The 12409-nt window shown below is 52.3% G+C and overlaps 1 protein-coding gene across 11 annotated transcripts in view; it reads left to right on the forward strand.

Moving 5' to 3' along the window:
• The first annotated feature begins 4415 nt into the window (after positions 1-4415).
• The window catches only part of ALMS1 (ALMS1 centrosome and basal body associated protein), an 84785-nt gene continuing 76791 nt past the window's right edge, over positions 4416-12409 (forward strand). For 6 of the 11 annotated variants that reach the window (XM_074285555.1, XM_074285556.1, XM_074285558.1 and 3 more), the window contains exons 1-2: positions 4416-5093; positions 5646-5773. In XM_074285555.1, the coding sequence (XP_074141656.1) occupies positions 4958-5093; positions 5646-5773 (264 nt within the window). In that variant the 5' untranslated portion in view covers positions 4416-4957. Of the gene's footprint in view, positions 5094-5645; positions 5953-9271; positions 9467-12409 lie in introns of those variants that run through there. The other 5 variants (XM_074285559.1, XM_074285565.1, XM_074285564.1 and 2 more) reach the window with 4 other exon arrangements.

Raw genomic sequence — 12409 nt, forward strand, 5'->3', positions numbered from 1 at the left:
TCTTGATCAGCTCATATCTCCAAGGGATTAACTGGATTTGAGGAAGATTTCACAGAGGGGCAATGGCCAGGATTCCAGGCCGAGCCCTCCACCTGCCAGCCTCCTTTTCCTCAGCACGGATTCCCTCAGTGTGTCACTCACATCGCTGTCTATACAACATTATTAGGCATCCAAACAGGGTCAGGCTTTTTTTTTTTTTTTTTTTTTTTTTTTTTTGACAGAGCCTGTGACTAAAATAGAAGCTTCCAGAGGGATGGAAGGTTGGACGATGCGGTTTCACAGTGTTGTCCCCCCACTGACATGGCTGTGGTCCTCCCGGTTCTGCCTGCTGATTAACGTGCTTTAGAGTTCTTGGAGGCTCATTCAACAAAGCAATTACAAGTTAAAAGAGCATTTCTCTGCAGAATCAGCCACCCCCTCAGCCTTTCTATTTCTTGCACTGGATGCAGGAGACCTGGTAAGTACTTTTCAGATTATTGGGTTTTGGGAAAGGATTTTCAGTAAGAAGGAAAGGGAAGCAATTGTGCTAACCACCAGCGATATTCCTCCTCCGGCCCAACCAGGGAAAAATCCAGCCTAGGAAAAACTGTGAGGGAGGTGCCTGCATCGTAGTGCCTGGTGCAAAGGACCGATGGACCACGGACACCCGAGGCAAGCTGGGGAGTAGAAAGCTGGTACTGGAATTGGGATCAGACGGCCTGCGCTCTATATATCACCTTGGCCAGCCTTGCCCTGACCCTTACTGAAATCTGGCAATCCGGAAAAGGAGCTTTCCATAAACTTAAGGAAAACAGTTGTGGAATCGCATCTGGCGTGCGAAAACAGAATCTGGAATCTGGGGAGAGTTTTAAGGGTTCCAAGGTTTTCCTGTGACACGCAGGCAGGTTGTCTGCTTAGGCAGGGTGAGGGTATGACTACGGGGGGCCTTTCTCCCTCTGATGGATCTTCCTTCTTCAGGTGGGCCTTCCTCCCTTCAGCAGACCTTCCTCCACTCAGGGAGTCACAGCACTGCTTCCTGTCTCAGGTTCAGGGGTCATGTTAGGAATAGACAATTAGAGTGATTTAATGTTTCAAAGTGCTGGACATATCTCCCCGAGGCCTCACAGTAAGCTGATGAGGGATGTACTACAGGCTGTTTTTTTTTTTAAGACTTGTGGTTTCTTTGGTACGGGGAATCCCAGGAGAGGAGAACCCCTGCACCAAAGCAGTTACGCAGCTGATGTACACGTTACAGTCTCGGTTGAAATGTTGAGTGGTTGGCCCAGGGCCACATGGACAGAAGGACTTGACCCTGAGCTTAGCTTGCTAGCCACCAGCCCATACTCCCTCTCTGTAATACTATGGCTATTATCCTCCACTCCTTTACAGGAGAGGAAACTGAGACTCGGGGAGTTAATTGGCTTGACCATGGTCATCTGGGCAGGAAGACACGCTAAAATCCCAATTCTGACATGTTCTGCCTTTGTAATTCTGGGCACGTCTCGCCCGGGCAACTCCAGATTCAAAAAGCTCCGTTGGGGGAGAGGATTTCCCCCTCTGGGAGGAGCTTCTGTCAAGGAAATCCCAACCTCTATCTGTCCCTTCTCTGGGTGTTTTTCCTGGTCAAATGTGTCCATTCTCCTGGAAAAGATTTTTCTTTCTTCCATTCTCTCTGCCCCCTCCCCGCTCTCAGCCAGACGCTGTCCTTGATGGGAGACGTCATTCTCACATCCCCTGACCCCATCCCTCATCACAGCCGCAACCTGCTGACCGCTGGCGGGCAACTCCCCGGTCAGCCGCTGGCTCCGTCCTCCAAAAAGGCGGCTCCTTGGCACCTCTGCCACCCGCAAGGCCCTGTGCCCACCTGCCTGAAGCAGGAAGGACCCCTGGGGGGCTCGAGGCAGAATGCTGCTCTCCCTCCAGGGAGGGAGGGATCCGAGAGCCTTAGAATGGCGCTGCTTTCCACGGAGCCCCCTCCATCGTCCTGAGAAGTCACTCTGGAGCTGGACCTGCTCGTGCGGGGGCTGGAGCCACAGCAACCAGGACCCAGGAGGGAAATCTGTGCTTCTCATCCAGTCCCGGTCTGGGACATGACTCTGCACCACACACTGACATCCATGTCAAGGAAGAGGCGGACTTGAAGCTGAATTCTCTCCCTCTGTCTCTTGTGTCTCTCTTCTTCCTTCCTTCCCTCCCTCTCTCCTCCCCTTTTTTTCTTCTCTTTTTTTTCTATATATTCTACTTACGCATGAAGACTCACTCACACACACACACTCCATCAATGAGGGAAAGGAAAGGGGGGACCCCGTTTGTCGCCCTGAGGCGCAGTGCCCCCTGTAAATGAATTTACAGGCCCGAAAACCTAGACTGATAAATAAAAGGTTTATTGTAGAAATTTGGAAGTAAAGCTCAGTTGGAAAGACGCCAGGGCCAGAGGTGGCTGCTGGGAGGGCAGGGACCCTTCCATGGCTGGGAGGATACCATGTGTGTGGGAGGGCTCCTGCAAAGAGGGCTCCGGCTCACCTCTTTTATACCTAGATGATGGGCGGTACCCCAAGTTCTGCGGGCCTTTCGGTTAGCTCAGATCAGGTGAGGGCTGGGGGAGCTGAGCCCAGATATTCAAAGGGTGCCTTTGACCAGGATTTGTGACTCAAGGTCAGCCATGGGCGTCAGAGAGGAATCTTAAAGGGACCCCAACCCCATCACATCCACTGTCCCCCTCAGAGCGTGAGTTTCTAGAGGGCAGGGATGGGCCGATCTTCTTCTCCTGGCTCTCAGCCCAGACCCTTGTCATGGCTCCGTGCTCTCTTCCTGGCTCAGTCTCTCATTCCCCAAGTCGATGGCGAGACCCGTCTACACTGTCTCCTCTGGGTCCTCACCTGCCGCCACAGGCTTGGAGCCTCGGGTCTAGCAGCCCTCTCACTGGCTCTGCTCCTCCAGTTCTTCCCCTCCGGTTTCTCTTTCCCAGAATCACCTCGCTGACTTTCCGGAGTCATTTTGCAGGTCCCCTCCCCGCCACCTCCAGTGGCTCCTCCTGACCCGTCAGTTGTGTCCGGGCTCCTTTGCCTTTGAACGACCGTAATAAATTGGTCCCTTCTCGGCTAAGGTTCCGCTGACCTCCCTGTCCTGGGCCCCAGCCCGCCCGACCTCCGGCCTGGGTGCCCCCTTGAACGTCTCTCTCCCTGGGTTTTGGGGAAGATTAAACCAGACTTATTGGGGGGGGGCTGATTTGAGATTTCACTGTAGGTGGGGAGGATGTTCCCTAAGCAAAAGAATTGAGCCCCTCCCCCTCCTGCAGTTTAGGAGCTGCCTGGGAGACTGAGGGAGGAGAATCCTTCTCCCCGCCCCCCTTCAGTTTGTGGCCTTAGCTGCCTGGAGCATTGAGAAGAACTCAACCAGAACCGGCCTGGGAGGTGTGGAAGGGCTGGCACTGGCAGCACCCAGCTCCTCGCTTTGTTTATTCTGTTAAATACTTCCAAACACACCTTAATCTCCTTTGATCTGGTGGGTGCTGGGGGCCCTGGGGCCTCCTGGTGAACGTTCAAAGAATACTCGGGCCTCGGGCCCTTGGGAAGAGGTGACTCAGGTCTTCCTGGAGTTACTTTACTACCACCACCGTCTCCACCACCGCCATCACTACTCCATCACTACTACCACTGTCTCCACCACCGCCATCCCTACTACCACCGTCTCCACTACCGCCATCACTACTCCATCACTACTACCACCGTCTCCACCACCGCCATCCCTACTACCACCGTCTCCACCACCGCCATCCCTACCACCACCGTCTCCACCACTACTCCATCACTACCACCACCGCCATCTCTACTCCATCACTACCACCACCGCCATCACTACTCCATCACTACCACCACCGCCATCACTACTCCATCACTACCACCACCGCCATCACTACTCCATCACTACCACCACCGCCATCACTACTCCATCACTACCACCACCACCATCCCTACTCCATCCCTACTACCACCGTCTCCACCACCGCCATCCCTACTCCATCACTACCACCACCGCCATCCCTACTCCATCACTACCACCACCGCCATCACTACTCCATCACTACCACCACCGCCATCACTACTCCATCACTACCACCACCACCATCCCTACTCCATCACTACTACCACCGTCTCCACCACCGCCATCACTACTACCACCGTCTCCACCACCGCCATCCCTATCACCACTGTCTCCACCACCGCCATCACTACTCCATCACTACCACCACCGCCATCACTACTCCATCACTACTACCACCGTCTCCACCACCGCCATCCCTACTACCACCGTCTCTGATGAGGAGTAAACTGAGGTTCCAAACCGAGATGGGTCAGTTCCTTTCCTCCTGGTCTTTCCCCAAAGCCACCAAGGGCGGTTCGGGAGGGAATGACTTTGCTCCTCAGTGCTGTGTGGAAACAAAGTCTTTATTGATAGTAAAGGCCTAGACAGGCATTGGCCTCCAGGAAGACCAGACTGCCCGCAAGGGGGCGCCAGTTGGCGGGCGCTGGCTGGAGTGCGGAGATTCCATTTTCACCTTCCTTTTATACCTAACTAGAGCCCTCACAGAGACGTTATCTAGAGGTTCCGGAGGGATCCGAGAACAAGACAGGGATTCTCCGTAGTTATCTCCTTCAGCCTCTCCCAGAAAGGAATTTCAGATCATTAGAATGGGGGCTGAAAACCCAAATTAGCCCAAAGGAGTTGGGCCAGCGCCCCCTCATTCTCCGGCACCACCTTCCCCACCTTGATGTTTCCATTTGTACCCTGGCGCGGGCATTCCCGCATTCACAGTTAATATTCCATTCCAGCTGGGCCAAGTGCTTGCTAGGTCAGGCCGCTAGGCGGCTCAGCGCCGGCTGGAAGTAGGGAGGCTTGAGTTCAAATCCAACCTCACCCCCCCACTAGCTGCAGGATCCCTCCGTTTCCTGACTTGCAGAATGAGTTGGTGAAGGGCATGGCGGCCCCCGCCGCGCCTGCCAAGCCCGCACCTCCCCCGCTCCGCAGCACCCCCGATGGGGCGAGAACATGGCTGAATGGGCCTCGCTCCGGCCCCCCGAGGAGGTGCGCCCGAGGCGGGATCCGGACTCCTGGTAGGAGTGAGGAGACACCTCTGGGGGGAGGGGGAGGCCAAGTTCCCTGCACTCTCCCAGGAAGCCCCGGGCTCTGACCGCAACCCCCCAGTCGGGCGCTAACTCGCGTTAAGCCTCTGCTGTGCGCCGGCTCCGCCCTCAAGGAGCTCACGGCCTGGGGGGGAGGGGAGACGATGGCGGGCTGCTCTGCGCCTACGGAACACCTAAGGGGAAAGCGGGGCCGGCGCCGGACACGAGGCGCTGTTGAGGGGGCGGGGATTCCCCGTTCGGTTTCTTTAGAAGCCCAGGGTCCGTTCAGGAGCGATGTACGCCCTTCCCGCTGGCTCCCGCGGTCCCGGAGGCCCACAAGCGGCCTCCTCCCGCCCCTGCGCCCTCGCGCAGGCGTCTCTCCCGCCGCTTCACTCCCCAGGTGAGGGGCGGGGCCCGAGTCTGTCCCCCTGTAAGTCCCCAGGCGGGCTCCGGCGCTCCCTGGCTCCCTCTATTTTACCCCCCCACCCCTCCTAATACGCATGCGTACCTTCTCCTCCTCCTTTTGTCTCCCACCTTCCCCAGGGCACGGCGTCCTTAGCAACGCGAGCGCCCGCGCAGACTCGGCTGAGGCGGCGCGAGGCAGGGGCGGGGCGCGCGAGCGGGAGCGCAGTGCGCCTGCGCCGGGAGCCAACGGTCGCTGTGAGTCTCGGGTAAGGGAGGCGCAGACATGGAGCCGCCGGTCGGGTGTCCGGGCCGGGGAGCGGGAGAGCGGGCGCAGGGGCAGCAGGAGGCGGAGGAGCAGCAGCGGCGGCCGGGTGAGCGGCGGCCCGAGGAGGCGGAGGCGGAGGCGGAGCAGGCGGGAGCGGGGCCGCCCGGGGGGGAGCGAGGGGTGAGTAGTGGTGCCGGCACTGCCCGCGGGGCCTCGAGCCCTGCTTCTCCAACCTCTCAGAGGGGCTTTCTCCAGCTGTCCGGGTGGGGGAGGTCGGAGGGGAGCCGAGCCCGAGGCTTCCCTTCCCCTCCCTCACGTTGTGATGTCCCCCCTCCCCAGGGACGAGTTCTCCGCCCTCCCGGACACTGGCCTCGTTCGGAGAGGGGGCGTGTCTGGGGGGCGGACCCCCCCCCCCCCCCGTTCGGAGGGGGCGTGTCTGGGGCGGACCCCCCCAGGTTCAGAGGGGGCGTGTCTGGGGGGCGGACCCCCCAGGTTCGGAGGGGGCGTGTCTGGGGGGTGGACCCCCATGTTCGGAGGGGGCGTGTCTGGGAGTGTGGACCCCCCAGGTTCGGAGGGGGCGTGTCTGGCGGTGCGGACCCCCCAGGTTCAGAGGGGGCATGTCTGGGGGGGCGGACCCCCCAGGTTCTGGAGGGCAGGAGCAGCTTCCTGAAGCCCCCAGAGCCCCTGGGGTTTGAGGTGGTCTCTATGGAAGGGGCCGCTCTAGAAGCTCTCAGCTGGCAGTCACCGCGTTTCCAGGACCCCCCTTGTAGGGGATTGCTTCCGTCTCAGCAGCCCAAGGGTCACTCCGGGTCAGCCCTGTCCATGCAGAGTCCTGGGGGCTCCCGTGGCCACCCAGGGGGTCCTGTCCCGAAGTCCGGCAGAAGTGACCCATAGCCCGGTTTTGTTTTGGCCCGGCCGCCGTGGGCTCGGTGACCGCAGGGTCCCAGGGATCCGGAGCAGAGGCTTTGCTGGGGAAGGAGGGGTTTCTGCAGGCGCTCCGGCAGGTGCCCCTCGGGCGGGCCGGGGGTCTGCCTAGTGAAGAGGAGGGCGGGCGCCGGAGAGCCTGGAGCCTGGGGGCCGGTCAGGGCCGGGCCGGGGGACCGCGAAAGGTGAGAGGGCGCAGAGGAGGCCGGAAGGTGGAGAGCGGGGGCAGCCAGGGAAGCGCACGGGCCTGGGTGCGAGAAGCGGCCCGGGCGTCAGAGGGTGGGGGCTGACGGGGGAGGCCTGCCCGGGCCGGGCTTTGGATGCCAGGAAGAGGTGGCAAGAGGGGCCACGGTCACATCTGCGGGTTGGGAGGTTAGTGTGTGGAGGCTGGGCCGCGGCCTCCAGAGTCTGAGCAGAGAAGGGGACACAGGAGGTGGGGGCCCCAGGGAGAGCGGGGCTGGCCTTTTTTAAGGTGAATGATGGCGGCGTCCCTGAAAGGGAGGGGTCTCCCCCGGCCTTCAGGGGTCTGCTGGCAGGGAGGCCCCCAGGCTGCCTTCCCTGGTTTCCCCTCTTCTCTGTGATCTCCCCCCCCAGCTGCCTCTTAGAGGGTGTGGGGCTGCAGAGGCTCTCGGGGAGCTCGCGGCCATGCCAGGTCAGTCAGGGGTCCCAAACCGGCCATTGGGAGAGCCCCCGGCCCAGGAACTGTCTAGAGATCTGCCTGCTGGATGGGGAAGGGACCTGGGAGGAGGCGGTTGGGTGGGGCGGGGGTAGAACAAGAAAGACCTTTGGTCAGAGGGGACCTCAGACCCTTAGCTGTGTGACCTCTGGCAGATCATTTGACCTTTGCCGCAATTTCCTCATCTGCAAAATGGGGATGATAATGGCAACTCCTTGTGGAGGTTGTGAGGCTCAAATGAGGCGATGATTGTGAAGGACCATACGAATGCCTCCTGTTACTGCTGTCGTGCTTGTGATTATTGTAGGGATTTGGGAATAAATCCAAGAAGTTTGGACTTTTACCTAAGGACGGGAAAATCCTTAAAGATGTTTGATGGTCTTTTATCAAAGAAGTGCCCTCATGATGCAGACTGGTTCTTGGCGGGAGGCGGGTGGGGAGGCCGAAGCTGGAGAAAGAGGATGAAGGCTGGAGCAGGGTCTCCCGTCCCACACGGACTCCTAGGCCGCTTCCTGTGCAGAACATCATCCCCTGTCATAAATCCCCCATCTGTCCAGCGTGCGCCTGTCCGTCCGGTTTGCTTTTGGGAGTAAGAGGCTGCTGGCTTTTTGTTTGTGGTCCAGCCTTGCCTCAGGGAGGAAAGATGAGCTCCATGTCCGGGGGCCAGGCAGGCAGCTCCGTATTGCTTTCTGCTGGATAGATTTCATTGGTATTTTTCTTGAATAAAATGTAAAAAAAACTATAAATAAATTGTTCTTTTGGTCGGACATTCAAAACCAAAGTTTATTGAATTTTTTTTAATATTGCGCTTGCTTTGAATAATTGAAATATAGCTGATTGTCATTTCACAGATAGTCTGCATCTTCCAAATTTAAATGATTATTCATGGCACATGATAGCTCATATCTGTCTTTTGGACCTGTGGAGTCTTCTCTCTGAAACTGTGATCATACAATAGATTTATTTATGTTGACAGTTCTATCTTCAGTGGGTGGAAAAGCATGTATCTTCAAATTAAAATGCATTATTTGTAGTAAATGAACTTATCTTAATTTGAGATGACTTTTTAGCATTTTTAGCATAGATTTTTGGGGATTTTTTAAGACATTTAATAACTCAGTTTTCCTAACATGTTTGCTTTTTGGCTTTAATTCTTTGTTTTTCTTTTTTTCTTTCTCCTTTCTGTGTCTGTCTCTTTGCTTTACTGATATCATTAGTAAATATTGTTTATTTAAAAAAAAAAAGTTTCTTTCAGAGAAGTAATTTGTTTGCCCTTCTACTTTATTCCAATCAGTATTAATCAGTTTGGGATTCTATATAAGTCACGTAGGGATAAAAAGGTTCTTAAAATGGACCTCAAATTTCAATGTAATATTCACTACTTGTTTACCAAATTATGAGGCTCACTTGCACAACCATGAGAATGCTGACAGACATCTCCTCCCTGTTTTACTCCAATTCCAAGTCCAAATCTAGTGGGCTGGGATGCATTGATGCTTTGCAAAGCCTCCCAACTTATTTTTCTACTTCTGAACCATTTTTTTCTTGCTCAACACAAATAGATGACCATTTTATGACCACTTAGTAAGTGGAGATGCCCTGGGCTTCACCCAATCTGTGACACTTCTGCTAATCTATCATTTTTGGTCCTCAAGAACAAGCTCTATCCACCAGTGAGATTCTGCATTCCATCATGCTTTTGCATATTTGGATATCAAACCCTCTAAAGAGTACTGGAAGAAGAGGGCATCTCAAATCATGAGGAAGATCTGAGGAGACTTCAGTGGAAGGGACAATGGACCCTTTCCTAAGTACCATTGGCTCAGAGCTCTGCCTCTTGTCTCTTTTATTGTAGTTGGACAATTTTAATCCCCACACTTTTTTTGCTTCTTATTCCAGGCATCAATGAAAAAGAGCAGTGAGAGGCATGAACAGACTTGGGGAGTGCATTTTCACTTGAGATTTGTGAATAATGTAGATCTCTTTTGACTGGAAGAGGAGAAGTTAATCAGTTCTCAAAGCATCTTTGGTTCTAATATCCATCTAAAAGTTTCCCCCCATCATTCTTTCATTAATTTATGCAGCAGCTGAGAGGTAAGTCATCAGGTTTTTCCCTTTAATTGTTGATAAGGATTATTTTAAAATAACAGATAGAAATAAAAGTATAGATCATATTGTTAAGTAAAATATAAGGTATTCATCAGTCAACTAACCCTTATTAACTCTGTGCTTAATAAAACTTGGATAGATGAAGAGATTATGGAAGGAGAGAGCAGAAGCGAAGTATAAAGGCATAGCTAGACATTGAGGATGGAGAAAAATGAGACAAGCCCTAGAAAGGAAAATGTTTGGAATATGGCTGGATTCTGAGGACTGGTCAAAGAGTGCTTCAGTTTCTTTGGGACAGTTAGCCTTTAGAAAAGTTTTAAATGGTCCCTAATTTCATATCTTTTGGTTGGTGCATTTCCAGATAGCCAGAAGAGATGATAAACCATTAACTTGCTCTTTGGGGTGTAATGTTCTCTGTTTTGGTTTTCTTGGGTTCTCTGGGAGCAGCCTTCGTTTTGGTTCAGTAATCACACAAGAGTAGCCAGGGGTTAAAGTCCAAATCCTTTATTATCTCTTTCAAAGTCTTGTCTCCTTTCCTGGGGCCCGGTTAGTTTTTAGAGGCCTATCTCTCTCCTTGGTCCCAAGAGCTTGAGCTTCTGCCCGTCTTCTTTGCCCTCTGTGAGCTTCTTTTCTGTGGCTCTCAGTCCCTGCTTATATGCTCCACACTGAGTATAAATCAATCATTATATTACTAGGAAACCATTATTTGTTGTAAGATTAAATCAATCATACTTAACTTAGAAAACATCATGCTAACCTATGATAACCATTGTCTTTATTAATTCCACTGACTTAGCTCCTTGTTTCAAGTTCAAGGTTCTGGCCCATAATATTGGGGGGAGTAAATCCAATTGACAAAAAATTATTTTCATTTGAATGGAAGTATAAAATTAGTTGCTTCACAATTCATTAGTGATGCTTAAGTTATGTATAAAATGTCAAGTTAAAGACATTCTTTTAAAATAAGCTTCAAAATAACCATCTGTTTGCCCATCGGGACCAGTGTTTTTCTAGTGTACCTAGATGTTTACTTAGTGAGAATTTCAAAGATGTCATTGTTCTAATGTTACTGGTGAACTCTTTGTTCCTTTCTCATCATAGTTCATGCTGGCTCCTTCCTATGAAGTACTATTGGGCAAGATGTCATAGATAAGGATAGAAAGACATTTGCCCAGAAGTTGATTTTTGGATTGCAGGAGATAGTAAGATGAGGGATAGTCCCTGGTATCTCATGGAGACGCCCCATCTGTGCCAGTGGAGCTCACCTGATGTTAGAGAAAGCTCCGCAAAGGAGGCGGGGTTTCTCCAGGTGGCCAGCAGCAGGGAAGGAGGCCAAAAAGCAACCTGGGATGTAATGGAGAGAGACAAGGAGAGAATTTAGAGACTAAATTGAAACTTGTGGAGAACTTGGGATCCCCCAGAACCGAAGTTGTCAGCAGACAGAAAGCTGGAAAGCTGAACAAGGAAGTTCTCTGTCTTAGAGAAGGGGATCCGCTGTAGCGCTTAAAGAGATTTGGGGCAGATAGTGAGGGTTTTATCAGGCAGTAGTCTGCCTGAGACGTCCTTGAGGCTTGCCCTGGATTCTCAGAGACTTTGGCCTTCTCTCAGTTCACCATCCCAGGACACAGGATTTTCCTTAGCAGTAAAGAGGTATTTAATCTTAGAGAAGATAGCAGTGTAAGTGTAATTAGGAACCAACCACAGAGAAAAGGTGAATTCCCACATCAATGCCCGAAAATCGCCCTTAAAAAATCCAAGAGCTACCACAGCATGAGGAGCAAGCCTTCATTTCCAGAAAGTGAAATGGGAGTGCATGATAAATACCCCCTTGCTAGTTTCTAGCTCTGAATGGGACGGAACAGGGGTAGAGGCCAAACTGAAGGCCAGAGACGAGGTCACATGGGATTTGCACTTGGATCTCAGAGCACCATCCGCCTCCTTGCCCTGTCCACCATGGTAGCTGGGACCTTGAGAGCAAGCCCACCCCCATCACCTGACTGGCTAGTACAGCTTCCTTTCCTCCTCCCTTTCTTAGAATACCCAAGGGTCTGCAAGCTGATCCCCCTGTGTTGGAAACCTATATTCCTCTAAGATCCATTTCAAATGATAGTTCTTTCTCTCCCTTGATCCTTCACCTGGAGCACTTGTCTTGTGTCTGTGTTGTATGCTTATGCCATTTTGTTTCACATTTGTGTTTTGCATGCTCCACTAGATGGGTGAGCTTTCTGAGAGCTGGCCTTTTAAGTTTGTGTTCCAGAGAACATTTATGTTTGTTGTTTTGTCTGATTTATTTAAAATGCTACATGAGGCTATCCATGGCAATTCTCTAGTTCTTGTGATTCCTAGCAATAGAGTGATTATAGTGTGGACTTTTTCCTAAATGCTTTTTATCTGGCTTGTCTGTGTTTTAAAACAATTTCTTGGGAAATACATATTTAGAAAAGAAGGTGGGCTGATCGTATGGGGGAGGAGGAGAGAACAGGTAGGGAGGCCAGGTGCTGCTGTGATTCCCAGAGAGTACTGAAGGCCCAGGGCCTACCTTGTGGGGCAAAAGGGGCAGAAATCCTGTGGGATGAGAAGGTACTGACCTGTTAGAGGGAACACCGGCGCTGATATGTTCATAGACATCATTGAAGTAAAGGAACATCCTCAAGTCCCTGTCAATAGACAGCAAACATTTTTGGTCCCTAATGATGTCTTACCTTCATCTAGTTTGTGAAAGTTTCTTTGTAATAGCCCTGTGAGGCATGCAACATATGGAGTATTATTCCCATTTTACAGGTGAGGAACCTGAGACTCATAAAGATTAAATAACTTGTAAATGGAGATTAAAAAGATTGTAGATGGTAGAACTGGGATTTGAAACTAAATTTTCAGTGTTCTATCACATAACAACAGTTCTATCACTATGTTGCTTTACACAACTAG

This window comes from Sminthopsis crassicaudata, chromosome 2 (genome assembly GCF_048593235.1).
Source record: "Sminthopsis crassicaudata isolate SCR6 chromosome 2, ASM4859323v1, whole genome shotgun sequence".
NCBI lineage: Eukaryota > Metazoa > Chordata > Mammalia > Dasyuromorphia > Dasyuridae > Sminthopsis > Sminthopsis crassicaudata.